The sequence below is a fragment of the Pseudophryne corroboree genome, chromosome 7 (genome assembly GCF_028390025.1).
Source record: "Pseudophryne corroboree isolate aPseCor3 chromosome 7, aPseCor3.hap2, whole genome shotgun sequence".
Classification (NCBI taxonomy): Eukaryota; Metazoa; Chordata; class Amphibia; order Anura; family Myobatrachidae; genus Pseudophryne; species Pseudophryne corroboree.
The window spans coordinates 413380104-413401196 of record NC_086450.1 but is presented as its reverse complement, the minus strand read 5'-3'; the positions used below and the strand labels follow the sequence as shown (position 1 = coordinate 413401196).

Here is a 21093-nt window from a genome sequence, read left to right as displayed (position 1 = left end):
GTGGAGGGGGAGCAGATGCCTTTAGCAGAGATGTCACCCCCTGCGGGGCAGACACCTGAGTGGATGGTATTATGGCAAGAAATGAGTGCACGTATAGACTCCTTACATAAAAAATTTGACGACATGCCGACTGTGGGACAGCCGAGTCTTCAGCTCGTGCCTGTCCAAGGGTCTCAAAAGTCATCAGGGGCTCTAAAACGCTCGTTATCTCAGGTGGCACAAGTAGATGTCAACACGGATACTGACGCCAGTGTCGACGACGATGAGTCAAATTTAATGCCCGTTAAGGCCATTCGCTGCATGATTGAATGAAAGAGGTGTTAAATATTTCTGATTTACATCCAGGTACCACAAGCTCACACGTTTGTCAAAAAAGGTGGCACTACCGTCCCAGGATACGGCCGCCCTTAAGGAACCTGCTGATAGAAGGCAGGAGGCGATCCTGAAGTCCGTATATACACACTCAGGCATTATACTCAGACCAGCGATTGCGTCAGCTTGGATGTGCAGTGCTGCCGCTGCATGGTCAGATAACCTGTCAGAAAATATTGACACACTAGACAGAGACACGATCCTGTTAACAATTGACCATATCAAAGACTCAGTCTTATACATGAGAGATGCACAGAGGGAAATCTGCCGGCTGGCATCTAAAGTAAGTGCACTATCTATCTCTGCTAGGAGATGCTTATGGACTCGCCAGTGGACTGGAGATGCAGATTCCAAAAGGCACATGGAAGTTTTGCCTTATAAAGGGGAGGAATTATTTGGGGATGGTCTCTCCGACCTAGTTTCCACAGCAACGTCTGGGAAGTCAGCATTTTTACCCCATGTCCCCTCACAGCCTAAGAAGGCGCCATTTTATCAGGTTCAGTCCTTTCGATCCCAGAAAACAAGCGGGGAAAAGGAGGGTCTTTTCTGTCAAGAGGCAGAGGCAGGGGAAAAAAGCTGCAGCAAACAGCAGGTTCCCAGGAACAAAAGTCCTCCCCCGCTTCCTCTTCCAAGTCCGCCGCATGACGGTGGGGCTTCACAGGCGGAGCCAGGTACGGTGGGGGCTCGCCTCAGGAATTTCAGCGATCAGTGGGTTCGCTCACAGGTGGATCCCTGGATCCTTCAAATAGTATCTCAGGGATACAGGCTGGAATTCGAGGCGATTCCACCCCGCCGTTTCCTAAAATCCGCCTTGCCGATTGCTCCCTCAGACAGGGAGGCAGTACTAGCGGCAATTCACAAGCTGTATTCCCAGCAGGTGATAATCAAGGTACCCCTACTTCAACAAGGCCGGGGTTACTATTCCACACTATTTGTGGTACCGAAACCGGACGGTTCGGTGAGACCCATTTTAAATTTGAAGTCCTTGAACACATACATAAAAAAAATTCAAGTTCAAGATGGAATCGCTCAGGGCGGTTATTGCAAGCCTGGACGAGGGGGATTACATGGTATCCCTGGACATCAAGGATGCTTACCTGCATGTCCCCATTTACAATTCTCACCAGGAGTACCTCAGATTTGTGGTACAGGATTGCCATTACCAATTCCAGACGCTGCCGTTTGGACTCTCCACGGCACCGAGGGTATTTACCAAGGTTATGGCGGAAATGATGATACTCCTTCGAAAAAAGGGAGTTTTAATTATCCCATACTTGGACGATCTCCTAATAAAGGCACGATCCAAGGAACAGTTGTTAGTGGGAGTAGCACTATCTCAGGAAGTGCTGAGCCAGCACGGTTGGATTCTGAATATCCCAAAGTCACAGCTGGTCCCCACGACACGTCTAATGTTCCTGGGAATGATTCTGGACACGGCCCAGAAAAAAGTGTTTCTCCCGGAGGAGAAAGCCAGGGAGTTGTCTTCTCTAGTCAGAGACCTCCTAAAACCAAAACAGGTATCGGTGCATCACTGCACGCGGGTCCTGGGAAAGATGGTAGCTTCTTACGAAGCAATTCCATTCGGCAGGTTCCATGCCAGAATCTTTCAGTGGGACCTGTTGGACAAGTGGTCCGGATCGCATCTTCAGATGCATCGTTTAATAACCCTGTCTCCACGAACCAGGGTGTCTCTTCTGTGGTGGCTGCACAGTGCTCATCTTCTGGAGGGCCGCAGATTCGGCATACAGGACTGGGTCCTGGTGACCACGGATGCCAGCCTACGAGGCTGGGGGGCAGTCACAAAGGGAAGAAATTTCCAAGGACTATGGTCAAGTCAGGAGACTGCCCTTCACATAAATATTCTGGAACTAAGGGCCATTTACAATGCCCTAAGTCAAGCAAAATCCCTGCTCCTACACCAGCCGGTGCTGATCCAGTCAGACAACATCACGGCAGTCGCCCATGTGAATCGACAGGGCGGCACAAGAAGCAGGACGGCGATGGCAGAAGCCACAAAAATTCTCCGATGGGCGGAGAATCATGTACTAGCACTGTCAGCAGTGTTCATCCCGGGAGTGGACAACTGGGAAGCAGACTTTCTCAGCAGGCACGACCTCCACCCGGGAGAGTGGGGACTTCATCCAGAAGTCTTCCAAATGATTGTAAATCAATGGGGTCGTCCACAGGTGGACATGATGGCGTCCCGCATAAACAAAAAACTAGAGAAGTATTGCGCCAGGTCAAGAGACCCTCAGGCGATAGCGGTGGACGCCCTAGTGACACCGTGGGTGTACCGGTCAGTGTATGTGTTCCCTCCTCTACCTCTCATACCAAAGGTACTGAGAATAATAAGAAAGCGAGGAGTAAACACAATTCTCGTGGTTCCGGATTGGCCAAGAAGAGCGTGGTACCCGGAACTTCAAGAGATGATCTCAGAGGACCCTTGGTCCCTGCCGCTCAGACAGGACCTGCTACAGCAGGGCCCCTGTCTGTTCCAAGACTTACCGCGGCTGCGTTTGACGGCATGGCGGTTGAACGCCGGATCCTGAAGGAAAAGGGCATTCCGGAGGAAGTCATTCCTACGCTTATTAAAGCCAGGAAAGATGTTACGGCAAAACATTATCACCGCATATGGCGGAAATATGTTGCATGGTGCGAGGCCAAAAAGGCCCCAACAGAGGAATTTCAACTGGGTCGATTTCTGCATTTCCTGCAAGCAGGAGTGAATATGGGCCTAAAACTAGGCTCCATTAAAGTACAGATCTCGGCTCTGTCGATTTTCTTTCAAAAGGAACTAGCTTCAGTACCTGAAGTTCAGACATTTGTGAAAGGAGTGCTGCATATTCAGCCCCCATTTGTGCCTCCTGTGGCACCTTGGGATCTCAACGTGATGTTGAATTTCTTGAAATCACATTGGTTTGAGCCACTAAAAACCGTGGATCTGAAATATCTCACGTGGAAAGTGGTCATGTTATTGGCCCTGGCATCAGCCAGGCGAGTGTCAGAATTGGCGGCTTTATCATGTAAAAGCCCTTATCTGATTTTTCATATGGATAGGGCAGAATTGAGGACTCGTCCCCAGTTTCTCCCTAAGGTGGTGTCAGCGTTTCACCTGAACCAGCCTATTGTGGTGCCTGCGGCTACTAAGGATTTGGAGGACTCCAAGTTGCTAGACGTTGTCAGGGCCCTGAAAATATATGTTTCCAGGACGGCTGGAGTCAGAAAATCTGACTCGCTGGTTATCCTATATGCACCCAACAAGCTGGGTGCTCCTGCTTCTAAGCAGACTATTGCTCGTTGGATTTGTAGTACAATTCAGCTTGCACATACTGTGGCAGGCCTGCCACAGCCAAAATCTGTCAATGCCCATTCCATAAGGAAGGTAGGCTCATCTTGGGCGGCTGCCCGAGGGGTCTCGGCTTTACAACTTTGCCGAGCAGCTACTTGGTCAGGGGCAAACACGTTTGCAAAATTCTATAAATTTGATACCCTGGCTGAGGAGGACCTGGAGTTCTCTCATTCGGTGCTGCAGAGTCATCCGCACTCTCCCGCCCGTTTGGGAGCTTTGGTATAATCCCCATGGTCCTTACGGAGTTCCCAGCATCCACTAGGACGTTAGAGAAAATAAGAATTTACTCACCGGTAATTCTGTTTCTCGTAGTCCGTAGTGGATGCTGGGCGCCCATCCCAAGTGCGGTCTATCTGCAATACTTGTACATAGTTATTGTTAACTAAATCGGGTTATTGTTGAGCCATCTGTTGAGAGGCTCTATCGTTTCATACTGTTAACTGTGTTTCATATCACGAGTTGTTCGGTGTGATTGGTGTGGCTGGTATGAGTCTTACCCGAGATTCAAAATCCTTCCTTATTGTGTACGCTCGTCCGGGCACAGTACCTAACTGAGGCTTGGAGGAGGGTCATAGTGGGAGGAGCCAGTGCACACCAGGTAGTCTAAGATCTTTCTAGAGTGCCCAGCCTCCTTCGGAGCCCGCTATTCCCCATGGTCCTTACGGAGTTCCCAGCATCCACTACGGACTACGAGAAACAGAATTACCGGTGAGTAAATTCTTATTTTTAGGCTTGTATCAAGAGTGGCAGCCATAATATATAATAATCTCAATCACACAAAAATACCTTTATCCTAAAGTGGAATATACTATGAAGACTGAGTAAAATTGACAACCGGCCATTCCTCTCAGTAATACCCCTTTTAGACCGCATATGGCGAGTTGCACCCGGGAGCCTGTGATGGGAGCTCCCACGGTGCGACCTGCCTCAGGCACCCTGCTGCCGCTGCGTTCAACCTGGCATATTGCTGGGTTGGTGACGTCGCACGTGACGTGGCGGCGCTTGGAGATCACATGATCTCCAAGCGCCGCCTGTACACAGAGAGTGAACAGGAAACGGGTCGCATCGACCCGGCTCCTGTTCACAACGCACAGCGAGCCGGGTTGAACACACTACCAGAGTTGGAATACTGGGTCGTTCAAACCGGTATTTCACCCCTGCACCTGAACATGGGTTATGTGTGCTCATGTGCCCATAACCCATGTTCATAGGTGGCGGTCTGAAAGGGGTATAAGCCACCTGTTATATCCCTTTCAGGCCGCCACCTATGAACATGGGTTATTCATGTAATCTCCAAGCGTTGCCCCCGCCACGTCACCAACCCGGCAATATGCTGGATTGCAGGCAGCGGGGCGCACACTGGGATCTCCCGTGTCAGACTCCTAGGTGCGACCCGCCCCAGACGATATGAAAGGGGTATTAGTAAGGCCAGATGCACTTTAAATACAACAAATACTGGGATAGAGCTCAATACAATGACAAATCTTAATGCTTATAAATTTTATAGTTCGTGCTGGACACCATATTACATTTTCAGTCACTAACACTTACATGTGAGATGCCCGGGGTCCCGTGAAATGTGCTTGCGATGCGTTAAGGCCAGTACTGGCCGATGTGGGAGAGATGTGTGCTGAGCTAACCACTCAGCACAGCGCGATGTGTGCTGAGCATGCGGGGGGAGACGGGGGGGCGCTCATTTCACCCAGCGGGTGAAATGAGCGACCTGCTAGATTGGCCTGCATGCAGGCCAATCTTGCGATAGCCCGCGCATCGCTATCGCTGTGGGGGGGTACACACGGAGCGATCATGCTTAAAATCTAAGCAATCTAGTCAGATTGCTTAGATTTTAAGCAGCGATCGCTCCGTGAGTACCCCCCTTTAGAAACTTGATGCACCAGATCTAGACTCTTGTAACCGAAGGGCAGATGTATTAAGCCTGGAGAAGGGATAAAGAAGTGATTAAGCAGTGATAAGCGCAAGGTGATAACGCACCAGCCAATCATTACAGATTGTAAAAATGACAGGAGCTGACTGGCTGGTGTGTTATCACATTGCACTTATCACTGCTTTATCACTTCTTTATCCCTTCTCTAGGCTTAATACATCTGCCCCCCAAGTCTTCCTTGGATGGCTTTAATTAGGATGTTCTTGCTTGTACATAAATTCTTTGTACTTCTAGGAATAGACCCTCACACCAATAGAAACACCTGAACAAAAGAGGCTTTTAGCCATACATATATCTACGCAATAGTTCTGACAGGGATAACCGCACTTGGGACTGATTTTCTGAACCTCCTTTTCCACCCTCTGAGGGTGTGAAAAAAATAAAAAAATAAATATAAATATATATACATAATTATTTTGCACCGTGTTATCTATGATTGTTTGCGGTCTCTTGCCTATACATATATAGAAATAATACATGTGTGTAATTCTTATAGACTCCCTTTGCAATCACAATGCAGGGTTCATGTGCCAATACTCTATTTTTATTACCAAAAATGTAGTGTTCTTAGTACTGAATTATGTATGACGTGTCACACTGGAGGCTGTGGGTGACAGTACAGTTGGTAATCCCTCGCAGGGCGCAATGGGAATGTATTCTCCCCTCTGCCGCTTGTACAGTGAGCTCTGATTAGTTGCTGCAGCTCGCCAAGTAGAACACAAAGGACAGTGGAATAAGCAGTGTTGGGCACTGCACCATTTTTAGGCTGGTAGTCGGAGAGTACACAGAGAACATCTTACTACAGGAACTGCATTTGGGCCACTAATTTCACAATACTAAACCTATGACACATAATAGAGCAACCCCTACGCTTAATGTCCCTCATCGGAAACCTCATGAATATCTGATTTCACTGAATTGGCAGCACCTGGACTGATAGCGTTCCCAGCTTGTCTCTATGGACACCACTTACATTTCAGCACTGTACTTACTCCCTTTCTTTTTGGTCTGATTTCTTGTGTTTAACCCTTTAGGCCTGTTCTCTGGAGAGCTGCCAGAATGCACACAGGAACTCATGATTGATGTCACCAAGAGTTACTACCAGAAGTTCCTGCCGCTGACGCAGATATAGATGCAGACGCCACTCTCTCTCCCTCAGCTTTTTTTTTTTGTTTGTTTGTTTGTTTTTTTGTTCTATATGTATATATTAACATTTATCCTGCATTCAACTGGTCTAAACCACTCCTTCAACACTATATATTTATTAAAATCCCCTCTATATTCTCTCCTACTCCATGGCAGCGTTTATGTGGGCCACGACGAGATCCAATATTGTCCTAACCATTCCGTTGAAGCCTTCGGTTTGCAATGCCCCAATGACCTTGCATTGCACTAGATTAGCACTTGTCAGTAAAATAAATATTTGCTTTACATATGCGGTTATGTCTTGTATCAGTAAGCACACAGAGATGCTTGAAGTGTATGTATGTGTGTTACATTCCATCTTCTCTGTGTGTGATAAACCAGACTTGGACACTCTAGCTCTCCAGGAGTTGTGAGACTGCCATTGTATCCCCCCCCCTCCTCCCCGAGCCTCTGGTTGCCTGTCCCTGTACTAAACCACATCACAACACAATACAATCGGTAACAACCAGTAGAAGCGGTTGGCACTAGTAAGGCTCAGTCTCCTCCCTTGCATCAATGTCGGGAAGCCAGGTCATGACGACACGGAACACAGGCCTCTAAGAAAGTGCTCGATCTCCACCAGCCAGGCTCAGCCTTCATCCAATACAAATAAGTGATTAGTAGCAGGTGATAATTTATTGCTTCCCAGCAATGATTTCCTTGTGTGGGTGTGTTTAGACTCACAATGACAGAGTGTTCTTATTATGTATTGTAAATGTCAGCTTATGCTTTGACAGATTTATAATATTCAAACAGATTGGTGCACAGTCACGGTGCAAAATAGGGATAGGGAGAAATGCAGTGCTGCGTAGGTGACAGTATATATCCAGCCACAAGCAGGGGTATTCACCATGCTGGGTACATGCTGTATGTCAGATTATTCTACAGATTGTAAGCTCTTTGGGGCAGTAATATATCAGAAATCCTGCTGGCTTCCACAGACTGATCTTATCAGGAATTATCGGCAGCCTGTCCATTGATCTTCATGTCTTGGTTGGGATTTACAGTGAGCGTTGTGTTAGGATTAGTAATAAGCACTAAGGTGTAGCTTGTACAAGCGTTTATAACCACACTTACATACTCTGCCAGAATGTCCAGGAGATTCCCGAAGTTCAGGGCAATCTACTATACACCCGAGTGAGTAGGACAGTCTCCCGCACTCAGAAAGTTGGCGGCTCAGGGGCTTGATGACACCACCCATGTAGGTGCTCCCTCTCTGTCTGCTGCTCTGTCTTGCCCCCCCCTCTGCTCTTTGTTCCCCTGCTCTCTGCTGTATTAATTTGCTCCTTCCCAGCACATTTGCATTACGTATGCGGTTATGAGTAGTCCTCCGTCCAGGTCTGTACTGTTACTCATTGCAGTGGAAGCTTTTGGAGAGGCAGCGTGCGCCTTGGCTCCCACTGCGCATCTGTGTTGGAAATGGAACAGACTTCACAAAATTATTAGAATGTTTGTATAGCACTACCATGTAACCCTTCACTTTATAGCACTACCATATTGCACAGCGCTTTACAGAGGATACTGAACATGTTCACAAATTTTAAACACATTGGTGGGAATGAGGTATTGGAGACCTTCCACTTCTTGAGCATTGGGGGTCATTCCGAGTTGATCGCTCGCTAGCAACTTTTTGCAGCGCTGTGATCAGATAGTCGCCGCCTATGGGGGAGTGTGTTTTAGCTTTGCAAGTGTGCAAACGCCTTTGCGGTACAAAAACAGTTTGTGCAGTTTCTGAGTAGCTCTGGACTTACTCAGCCTCTGCGATCACTTCAGTCTTTTTGGTCCCGGAATTGACGTCAGACACCCGCCCCCGGAAAACGCTTGGACACGCCTGCGTTTTACCAAACACTCCCAGAAAACGGTCAGTTGACACCCACAAACGCCCTCTTCCTGTCAATCTTCTTGTGACCGGCTGTGCGAATGGATTCTTCGTTAAACCCATTGCCCAGCACCAATCCTTTTTGTACCCGTACGACGCACCTGCGCAATGCGGTACATACGCATGCGCAGTTTTGCCGAGATTTAACCTGATCGCAGCGCTCCAAAAAGTTGCTAGTGAGCGATCAACTCGGAATGACCCCCATTGTTCTCTACGCCCGATATTAGTCACATGAGCGCTTCACAGCTCCTTGTTTATCAGACACAGCAATCTGACATTTAAATGTTCTTATAGTGACATTAACTTATTATTAAGAAATGGTGGAGGGTGGGGGGGTCTTATATCCTACAGAACGTTTGTCAGCTGCAAAGAAACACATGCTAACATGAATACACAGAACAGGACAATGATTTTTAACCATTTTTGCTCAAGGTCCCAGACTAAAGTCTATCTCCACCTGAACGTAGGCTGGAACTTTGTATTCACTGTTATGGAGTAAATCACAGGGGAGAGGGTAGGTCTCATATTCACTGGTTTTATGCAGGAGAGGTGGTGTTCCCAGGAAAAGCCATCTCTAGCCCCACAGCTGTTACCCATACATAACACAGCTTAGCTGTAACTTACAAAATAATGCAGGAAAGTTCTGTGAACTCATTTAATTAAGGTGGAGTTTCAGCCAGGGAGTCAGATTGTGGACTTAGCTTAAAGATGACAAACGGCTGTGTTTAAAAAAGGCCTCCTGTGAGCTCCAGTGTGTATATATAGTTTACATAAAAAAAAACCAGTAACATTGACTTCTGGACATACCCAGGTATAACTGGTAAAAACTCCGGCTTATATTGCAATGGTACCAGGGAGGAGGTTGGCGCCTCCTGTTTTCACCATTCCAATGCAAGGAATGATCAATGTGAGAATCTACAGCGTATACATCTACATGCGTTACTGTGGCTGCACTAGGCCTATGAGCCATTTGGGGACTACCGCTTAAACTGACCTGACCTTTTCCTATACACAGTGTACTAACACTTTCTGATAGGTACACTGTAAGCTCCGGAAACTTTTAAATAATAACCTGTGCATTGTATTGGGTCTTGTATTTTTGATTTGGTCTTTTAATAGGAAGTATAGCCGCATATATGAACTACGCAGGTACCTGAGCCATCTCTTCCAGTCCTGTCCCCAAGCTGTTACTGATATTGGGCTCCAAGAAGATTACTAAACGTGGAAAACTATTGTACTAGAGGGTTTGCAGTCATTATGTTGACACTAAATGTCAACATGGTCTAAATTTTGATATGGACAAATTGTTGACGTTAATGTCAATAGTCTGTTTTAGGTTTATGTTCAGCTTAATAATGCCACTGTATAGGTCATTGGTACGGCCTCATCTAGAATACTGTGTTCAATTCTGAAGGCCATATTTTCAAAAGGATATTAATACATTAGAAGCTGTACAAAGAAGGGCAACTAATATGGTGCATGGCCTAAATCACAATACATACCCAGAAAGACAAAGAAATCTCAATATGTATAGTTTGGAGCAGAGAAGGGAAAGGGGGGACATGATAGAAACTTTCAAATACAGGTATATATATATATATATATATATATATATATATATATATATATATATGTGTGTCATTATCTCAGTAGGGGACCCAAAAATGTGTGATTTTGGATAAGGAATACTCAACCTATATATCAAGGGTTTTAACAAAGTCCAGGAGGGAAACATTCTCCAAATGAAGAGAAGCAATAGGACACGAGGACATGCACTGAGACTGGAAGGGGGGACATTCAGGGGAAATATGCAGAAAAATTACTTCACAGAAAGGGTAGTGGACAAGTGGAATAGCCTCCCATCAGAGGTGTAGAGGTGTAGACAGTAGAGCAATTTAAACATGCATGGGATAGACATAAGGATATCCTTACAAAGAAATAAGGATCAAATAAGGTTAGAGATAAAAAATAATGTAAAAATAAAAAGGGGCAGACTAGATGGGCCAAGTGGTTCTTATCTGCCGACAAATGTTATGAGGGAGATTCAAATGTTTGAAAAGTCAGTTGGGAGTCTGTTTTTTGTTATCTAATAGACAGGGAAATACAGACACCCAACTGATTTTTCATACATTTGAATCTCCCCCTATGTTTCTTAAGGTTACAGTCACCTTAAAATACTACTCGACAGTTGACATTCAAAGGGCCAGATTCAAATGTCCGTCTCTCCCTCCCGCCCCCTTTCTCGCCCGCTGGCAATAGTCTAATGTTACTGCCGACAGGTGTAACAAGTTAATTTCATCTCGCTACTCCCGGAGGGAGCAAGCTGAAATCTGTGTAAAGAGACCCGTTTGGTCGTGGGCCTCTTTAGGATCATGCCCATTAGTTTAGTCAGGTTTAGGTGCTTTGCTGTACTGAGCACGATAGGGGCGATAACGGGGGCCATTTGAATATCGCCCCTCTGTCTCCTGTCACTTCAGATGGGAGCTAGGTGGCGTGTGAACATTTGAAATTCCCCCCAAAATGTCAATTTTCTGGCAATGTCAAAATCAATATGTTAATATCAACAGTCAGAGTGTTGACATTTTGTACCACCTCCACGCTAGAGGGCCGTTTTAGGGAATTCATTTAATTAGGTGCCATCTATCTTGGACAAATTACTTTAGTCTCCAGACGGTGTTGCCTTGAGACACAGGCATGCTACCCAGGGTGGAGGCACAGCTAAACACCCACGGGAGGAGAGGCAGAGGCTCCACAGTGGTAGGAGTGTTCTTTCCACCAGCCATGCTCTTCATTTCTCCTCTCCTTGGGGTAAATTCACTAAAGCTTCTAAAACAGACAAGACATATGTATTATTTTCTAGAATGCAATAGAGAAATGTTAGATCCGATTGGTTGCTATGGGCAATGCCATCAATTGGCTGTTTTAGAAGCTTTTGTAAATCTAACCCCCCTTGTCTCTTTTCTCTCATCTCTCGTTGCTTCATTCGTGCTAGAAGCGGTGTGTTGCTGAGAAATCCACATATGAATAATAATCGTTTCGTGTAACAGCCATGAATAACCAACTGCCTCAAAATAGGAGCGCGCTGCCGTCACCTTTCCCGTAAGGTCTGTCTTATCTTCCAGCTGGGAAGTGGGCTTTTTGTTCTTCTACATACAACACAAACATAAAGGGCTTTGTGTAGTAGCCAGGTCTTATCGTGCCCTCATGAGACTGCCTCTGCCCCCATTTGTTCTTTGTGCTAGCCATTAAATAATACATTGGCAAGTGTTGTCAGCTATACTCTGATTACCAAGAATACAGCAGAGCTGCATAAGGTGAAAGGGGTCTACTAGTGCCGGAAACCGCTGCACGTCAGTTCTCGGTGATGGTGAGAACACAATGCTAAGGGTTCTGGTAATGGGTGGGATTGACGCCCTTAATTTAAGCCAGCTCCTGGGGTGTAGGTGCATAGCCAATGGCAGTTTAATGTAGTTACTGTTACCAGGAAGCTAGCTGCCCACTTCCGGCTGTTCATACTGACATAATTGATATCATGGGCCACACTGGCAAATCTGATTATTAATGTGGTGATCCACTTGCAGATTACTTTCAGTATTAGCTCAGCTGAACCTTCTTGCAACTTTAGCCGGATTCAGAGACGGAGGCTTAAGCCCAGCAGCTGCAGCTCTAGACTACTTTGCTACTCAGTTCCTTAGGGGCCGAAATATCCCTACACTCTCACAGCAGCGCACCTGACCCTTAGGGACCGGAGTATCCCTACACTCTCACAGCAGCGCACCTGACCCTTAGGGACCGGTGTATCCCTACACTCTCACAGCAGCACACCTGACCCTTAGGGACTGGTATATCCCTACACTCTCACAGCAGCACACCTGACCCTTAGGGACCGAAGTATCCCTACATTCCCACAGCAGCACACCTGACCCTTAAGGACCGGAGTATCCCCACACTCTCACTGTGGCGCACCTGACACTTAGGGACCGGAGTATCCCTACACTCTCACAGCAGCACACCTGACCCTTAGGGACCTTGAGTGTCCCTACACTCTAGGAGCAGCACACTTGACTTAAGAACCAAAGTATCCCTACACTCTCACAGCAGCGCACTTGACCCTTTGGGACTGGAGTATCCCTACACGCTCACAGCTGCACACCTGACCCTTAGGGACGGAAGTAACTCTACACTCTCTCAGCTGCACACCTGACCCTTATACCCCTTTCACACCAGATATGCAGGGGTCTTACCCGGGAATACGGTCCCTGGATCATGCAGGGACATTCCCGGGTAAGACCCCTTGCATACCGCAGTCAGTAGCCCGGCAGCGGTGACGGCGCAAGAGATCACGTGATCTCCAAGCGCCGCCTGCTACATAGAAAGTGAACAGGAGCCGGGGCGCATTGACCCGGCTCCCGTTCACACAGACCAGGTTCCCGGGAGGATCCCGGGACCAACCCTGGTCGATTGCATGGTTGAAATGCCGGGGCAGGAATCCCGGGATTTTGACCCTGTACCCTTTCACACCGAGAAATTTCCCGGGTTGGTGCGCGTTCATGTGCAATAACCCGGGAAATTTTGGGCTGTGTGAAAGGGGTATTAGGGACCCTGAGTATCCCTACACTCTCACAGCAGCACACCTGACCCTGAGTGTAGGGACCAAAGTATCCCTACACTCTTACAGCAGCGCACTTGACCCTTAGGAACTGAAATCCCTACACTCTCACAGCTGTGCACCTGACCCTTAGGGACCGGAGTATCCCTACACTCTCAGAGCAGCACACCTGACACTTAGGGACCGAAGTATCCATACACTCTCACAGCAACACACCTGACTTTTAGGGACTGGAGTATCGTTACACTCTCACAGCAGCACACCTGACTCTTAGGGACCGGAGTATCCCTACACTCTCCCAGCAACACACCTGACCTTTAGGGACCAGAGTATCCCTGCACTCTCACAGCAATGCACCTGACCCTAAGGGACCGGAGTATCCCCACACTCTCACAGCAGTGCATCTGACCCTTAGGGACCAGAGTATCCCTACACTCTCACAGCAGCGCACCTGACCCTTAGGGACCGGAGTATCGTTAAAATCTCACAGCAGCACACGTGACACTTAGGGACCAGAGTATCCCTACACTCTCACAGCAGCACACCTGTCTCTTAGGGACTGGAGTATCCCTACACTCTCACAGCAGCACATCTGAGTTAGGGACCGGACTATCCCTACACTCTCACAGCAGCACACCTGACCCGTAGGGACTTGAGAATTACAAAAACGCAGTGTCAACATCTGACCATGTCAAAATGTAATCAGTGGCGACATGCTCGTGCTGACATGATGAATGTCCGCAAAATATACTGAAGCCAGTGGTGGTATGGGGAATGTTTTCTTGGCATACATTAGACCATACCACTCAGCATCTTGAATCCAGCAGTCAGGACTCCCTGTGCATAACCGGCATAATGGGCGAGGTTTTATGACCCGGGCACCTGGATTTGGCGCGCACAAAGAGTCCCGCTGCTGACTTTATGAGAAGTTATCCACAAATGTGCCTCTGACACCTGCCCCCCTCCAAAGGTGACTATAACCCTGCCCTCCATCCAAAGGTGTGTTTGTGACCCCCATCCTCAAAGGTGCCCTGATTACCTCCTCGCCATGTGTGCCTTGAATCTTTAATACTCCCTATCTTTCCATCTCTGGACGACTGTTGCCACTACCCCCCTTCCCCCATACCCAACTGTGACTTTGACTTTCCTCCCCATGGCTGCTGGCTGCCAATAGGCTTACCATGCCAATCAGAATTAACGTGGATGGACGGAGGCAAGACCAAGTTCAACAACACAAAACTCTATGTAACTTTCCTGTTTATGTGTATGTGTGTTTGATGGAATGCTAAGAGGTCTGAGAGGCATGAGACGACACATGTTTATGTAACGAGGGGACATCATAGCATTAGGAGGGAGGGGCTACTACTAGAAAAGGTTACCTAATGAGTGCCATTAAGTGTATATATAATATGAAATGTTTTTGTGGATCTTGATACACTGCCCTCTAAGAAAACAGTTACATCACTGGCTTTGTGCGCAGACAGTGACCCTGCAGCCGGGCCTGATGAAGATTCATAGGCAGGGAACAATTGCGCTGGCTCCCTCTAAGTCAGGCAGGGTTGGGTTTCATAGGCAGCTGCAGCTGACGTCAGTTCCAAGTCCAAGGAGAATATCTCACTTCAATCTGTTGTGTCCTCTCCTGTGAGGGTACTATGTAATGTATGTTTACCTGTCCTTAGCATCCCAGTGATCATCCCTCAGATCAGTACAGCCACAGGGGGAACAAGCTGCGGGGCAGACGCTGTGTCTTATGTAACCATATAAAACACACAGCAGCTCAGGACAAGTGATGTGGTCAGAAAGCCAAACAGCTAGTAGCTGTACATACAGTAAGTACATAGCAAAAGTACAAAACATTACTGTAACACCAGAGGGTGGAGGAGAGCGTTATGGGCAAGGGGAGGGCAACTAGCTGTAGCTTAAAGGAGAAAGCAGTAGTGTGTGGGACTGGGGGGAGGGGGGTACTTAATTATCCTGTACCCAACGTAAGAGTACAGTATGTAGTTAGTCGACACAATGTTGACACTTATTTTTATTCCCGACTCTTCTATTGATTTTTCAAACATTGGGCCGGATGTAATGGCTTGCGAGACGGCTGGAGCTCTGAGACTCCGGCCGAACATGTCCGTATTTTTTAAAGCAGCAAACATGTACAAGGCAAAACCTGGTCGCGATGCAGGTAACAGGTGTAAAGAGCCGGGTGCTCCCAGCATAAATGGATTGGAAGCAGTTCCCCGGTCAGCCAGTCCGACGCTGTATGGCCTTCTTGTTAGGACTAAAGACGGCCATGATCCACAGAAAGGGTTACATCCCAAATTGATAAAGAGGTAAACAGCGCGTGCCAGAGAATAAACCAAGTCATATTAATTTCTGACCTTGTTTCTGCAGCTACTGTCAATGAGTGAAGAATATAGGTCACAGATTAAACATAGGCAACATAACAGGATCTTGATTAGACTGATAATGATGGATCCAGGGCGAGAGCTCTGTGTGGTTGGTACTAGTGTAATAAACCAATATCAGCCCTACTAGTTAACCTGTTCATTGCCACCGCTAGAGAAGAGCACAGTAGCTGCTATATGTGTAACCATCCCAGGAACTTTCCTGAACAGGTTTATGTCACAGCAGGTGATAACTGGCAGTGCTATATGCGGTCTGTGGAGGGGGCGGGATCCCTCCTCATAGAGCCTGATAGTACACAATTGTGGCCTTCCTTGCATCTTTTGCTGCAGTTGTGTCTGAGACCAGGGGCAGATTGGGGACTAACAGTGTCCCGACATGGGCAGCACAAGAGGTATAACATACCGTGTAGCCATGGTAGCATCATTGGATGGCAGAGTTGCTGTACTGCAGTGATGGAATAACCGAATGAATCGGGACAATGCAGTGTACAGAGGGCCTTATTCAGACCTAATCGCAACAGCAAAATTGTTCTCTAATGGGCAAAACCATGTGCACTGTAGGTGGGACAGATGCAACATGTGCAGAGAGAGTTAGATTTGGGTGGGTTCTACTGTCTCTGTGCAGGGTAAATACTGGCTGCTTTATTCATACACTGCAATTTAGATTTCAATTTGAACACACCCCACCCAAATCTAACTCTCTCTGCACATGTTATATCTGCCCCACCTGCAGTGCACATGGGTTTGCCCATTAGATAACAATTTTGCCACTGCGATCGGGTCTGAATTAGGTCCATAGTGTAGTAGGCTGCCTGTCATGTGGGGGGTGGAACACCATAGGAAGTCAGTGAGAAATGTGTTATACATTCCAAATATCTGGATACCTGTCTCAAGGTCAGAATCTACAGTTGGAGGGATTGGTAGAAACAGGGCAGGGCTAGTGATGTCACAGCAGCTGAAATAACTGAAATTTCAGGGATATTATTCCTTATTACTACCTAAATATGTGGGATACATTACAGTTGTCTCTAATCTTTAATTGAAAACATTTCAGATATTTAGGGGTTGATGCAAAGTAACACATGAGTTGTACAAAATAACTCCGGCATTGCATGCACATAACTAAATGCTTATATCTGCCTTTATATTTGCCTGTTTGCTTAGTTTAGTAGCCATCAATTAGCCACATACCCTCATTGAATGTAGGTGTAGCCTATATGAAAATGCAGAATTACCATGTCTTCTCTGTTTGCAATTGGAAATGTGACTGAAGTGTACCAATCTGTATCACCTACATCAGCTTTTTGGTGATCCTTAATGTCCAATATTGTACTGTCATTTGTACCTGTGTCTAAAAAACTAGAACTAACATCAGCATTTTATATCCAACCTTTAGAGCCCCCCACCCGACAATCTGAATAAAGAAAAAGAGATCTTTGTGGTAATTGGAAATGCATTTTATAAATATATGTATATCTCAAAGCCAGGTTGAGGCGCTGACATATTAAACCTGTGGTTAATAATACAAAGTATTGGTAGTACAAATGACACATACTAAAATCAAACACCAGTGTATTGATCCTTTCTCTCCCCATGTCCACCCTCCAATTACCAGCCCTATCCCTTCCAGCTTCTGTTCCCCACCCTCCACAAACACAGGCTTATGCAGCTGATTACTTCCCCAAATACCATCAATCTCTTAAACCTGTCAGACAAGTATTAACAGAGCAGTGTATGCATATCTCAGTTACACTGCTCTGTCCTCCATGCGCTCACCAGCTGCCTGTCTCATGTTGTGACAGTCCAGGAGCAGCGACACTACAGCAGCAACAGGCTAAAATGAAATGCCCCCTTTCCTATAAATATGATAATTAATCGCCAGAATAGTCCGGCCAATAGATTTGGGGCTAATGATAATAGTACAGATGCCAACTCTCCCTAATTTGCAGGGAAATATCCGGTTTTCAAAATTTGTCCTTGGGCACCCGAATCTAGGGTGGCTCTTCCAGATGCCCCAAACAGTATGCAAACCTCCTAACAGCCCCTCATTTCTGCCCCCTGCAGCTCACTTTCCGAGTGATGTGCGGTCCGGGCGGTTTGATGACATGATTCTCTCTGAATCGCATGTTTGAGGCCCTGGCTCCTGCTTTGCAATGCCTGGAATAGTATATTTTTGTAGCGAGGAATGGGGCACCGGTGATGTGAGTGTGGTACCCCCTCCTCCCGTTACCTCTCTCCTGTCTGCCCCACCTCCCCACCTACCGAGTCCTTAAAGATCATAATCAGCTTTATTGGCCAGGTATACTTGCGTATACTAAAATTTGTCTTCGGTTTGTTATACAACAGCCAAGTAGGTAACAGATAAGCAGGTGGAGGGGGGCAAGTAAAGTCATACAGATAGGTATACCGTAGGGACACAAGTGAGTTACATGCACGTCTAGTCAGTCAATGTTCAGGAGTTCAGCAGGCGGACCGCTTGGGGAAAGAAACTTTTGAGGCTTCTTGTGGACCCGGCGTTGTGTAGCCGGTCCTTTACTATCTTTGTTGCCCGCTTTTTAGCTCTGGACAGGTCCTGGATGGAGGGAAGGTCAGCCCGATGATCTTCTCTGCAGTTCTGACCACCTTTTGGAGCCTGCATCTGTTCCTCGCGCTGGCGGAGCTGTACCACACCAGTATCGAGGAGCACAGTACCGACTCCACAATCATGGAGTAGAAGAGGAGCAAAAGCTTCTGTGGGATGTTGAACTTACTTAGTTGCCTGAGGAAGAACAACCTCTGCTGAGCTTTCCCGACAGTGGCGTCAGCGTTGGACCCCCATTTCAGGTCCCGGGAGATTGTGGTCCCTAGGAATTTGAAGGAGTCTACTAGTGATACCATACTATCAGCAATCGTTAGCAGAGGTGCACTAGCTGACTTCTTCCTGAAGTCCACTATCATCTCAACAGTTTTGAGGGGGTTGAGCTCAAGGTTGTTGTGGCTGCACCACTGGCCAACGGTCTACTTCCCGTCTATAGGCCCATTCGTCCCCGTCCTTGAGGAGGGCGATGGCGGTGGTGTCATCGGCAAATTTGATGATCTTTGAACTTTGATGATCTCAAGACCCAGTTCTTCACCAAACCCAGTCAACTCTCCTCCTAACCCGCTTGTCTATGCTCACTGTCTACCCCTTCTGTGTCATCCCGGTCTGTTAGCTCCTCACCTTTTAGGTTGTAAGCTCGCAAGAGCAGGGACTTCTTTCCTCATGTGCCTTTCCTTTTCTTACTTATACTATCTTATATTCCATACTCCCTTTGATGGCACCTAACCCCGGGTTTTCCATACCTGTCCTTTATTGTCTTGAACTGTAAGTGCTGTTTTCTTGTTTGCTCATCTGATTATACTGTGTAATGGGCGCTGCGAATCCCTTGTGGTGCCATATAAATAAAGGATAATAATAATAATAATAATAATAATAATCTTTACTGATTGCGCCTCTGAGGTGCAGTCATTTGTGTACAGGGAGAAGAGCAGGGGTGAGAGGACACAGCCCTGAGGGGCCCCTGTACTAATGGATCGTGCTTGAGAGATGAATTTCCCCGCTTTCACCACCTGTGTCCTATCTGTCAGGAAGTCTACTATCCAGGAACAGGTAGCTTCTGGGACCCCTAGGCGGAGTAGTTTGGGGTGGAGGATGCTGGGGACGATTGTATTGAAGGCCGAGCTGAAATCGACAAACATGACCCTCATGTAGGTACCGGGAATGTTTAGGTGCTGTAGAATGTAGTGCAGGCCCAGGTTGACTGTATCCTCGACACACCGATTCGATCAATAGGTGAACTGTAGGGCGTCCAGTTGGGGGCAGTCACAGTTTTCAGGTGATTCAAAACCAGACGCTCAAACGTTTTCATGACCACAGATGTCCGTGCTATCGGCCTGTAGTCATTCAGGTTCATAATAGAGGGTTTCTTGGGGACTTGGATGATCGTGGACCATTTGAGGCAGGAAGGGACTTTCTGTAGCTCCAGCGATTTGTTGAAGATCTTGGTGAATATGGGAGCGAGCTGACCCGCACATGATTTCAGGGCAGATGGTCACACTCCGTCATGACCTGGAGCTTTCCTGGGTTTGGCCCTTTTGAACAGTGCCGCCACCTCTTCTTGGGCGACTTGCAGTGCCTGGAATTGGCCATCGGTGTTCAGGGCATCGTAGAGGTGATTGTGTGGGTCTCAGGGGACTTCTTTTGCAAACTTGCAATAAAAGTGGTTCAGCTCGTCTGCTAGGTCTTGATGCATGGTGGTGGACTTCGATGTTTACTTGCAGTTGGTTATGGATTGCATTCCTTTCCATGCAGATACGGGGTCATTGGTGGAGAGATCGTTTGTCAGCTTGTCCGAGAACCGCTTTTTTGCTAGCCTAATTTCATTAGTCAGAGAGTTCCTAGTTCAGTTGTATAGTGCTCTTTAGGCCTTCTCTTTGACCCGAGGAAGTTGCCTGAGCTGGGCGTTGAACCAGGGCTTGTTGTTGTAAATGCGGTAAGTCTTGGTAAGTACACACATGTTCTCACAGTAGCTGATGTAGGATGTGACAGTGTCTGTCAGGTCGCTTAGGTCAGTTGCTGAGGCTTCGAAGACCCCCATTCCGTGCAGTCGGAGCAGGCCTGGTGCTTCAGCTTAGCCTCGTTGGTCCATTTCTTAACAGTCTTGATGACAGGCTTAACCGCTCTCAGCTTCTGTGTATAGGTAGAGAGTATTTGGCTGAGGCAGTGGTCAGATAGGCTGAGTGCAGCTCGCGGGACAGACCGGAAGGCAGACTTGAGGATAGTGTAGCAGTGGTCAAGGGTGCGCCCTTCCCTAGTGGGACACGTGTCTTGTTTGTACGTAGGTAGCTCCTTGCTCAGATTAGTTCTGTTGAAGTTGTCCAGCACTATAAGCAGAGAGTCTGGGTGTTTTTGTTCTATGTCAGATATGCATACGGCCAGGTGGTGCAGGGCTTCGTTTGTGCAGGCGCGAGGGGTAATGTGCACTCCCACAAGGACAATTGAGGCAAATTCCCGGGGGGAATAGAAGGGGTTACAGTTGATACTTAGCATCTCCAGATGGCATTTATGGTCTCTGGGTTTTGACCTACAGTGAAGCAGGGACTTATGTGAATGACTAGATGGTCACTCAGTAATATTGTGGTGCTATAATTGTAATTAAGGATAATAAATATTTAATGCTGTGTTGGGTCAAATACGTAGTTAAAATGCAAAAATAAAATCACATTCTACCTAGGCTTAGGGACCTATTCATCATCAGTAATGGCCGTTACACATGCAGAAACGCTAGTTTTCACATATTTTTACTAAAGGGTGTATTTATTATTAGAGGCCTT

At 47.1% G+C, this 21093-nt stretch overlaps 1 protein-coding gene across 3 annotated transcripts in view; it reads left to right on the top strand.

Moving 5' to 3' along the window:
• Nucleotides 1–7099, top strand: part of DCTN5 (dynactin subunit 5) — a 53994-nt gene extending 46895 nt beyond the window's left edge. For all 3 annotated transcript variants that reach the window (XM_063934736.1, XM_063934737.1, XM_063934735.1), the window contains exon 6: nucleotides 6701–7099. In XM_063934736.1, coding sequence (XP_063790806.1) covers nucleotides 6701–6798 — 98 coding nt within the window. In that variant the 3' untranslated portion in view covers nucleotides 6799–7099. The remainder of the gene's footprint in view (nucleotides 1–6700) is intronic.
• The last annotated feature ends 13994 nt before the right edge of the window (nucleotides 7100–21093 follow it).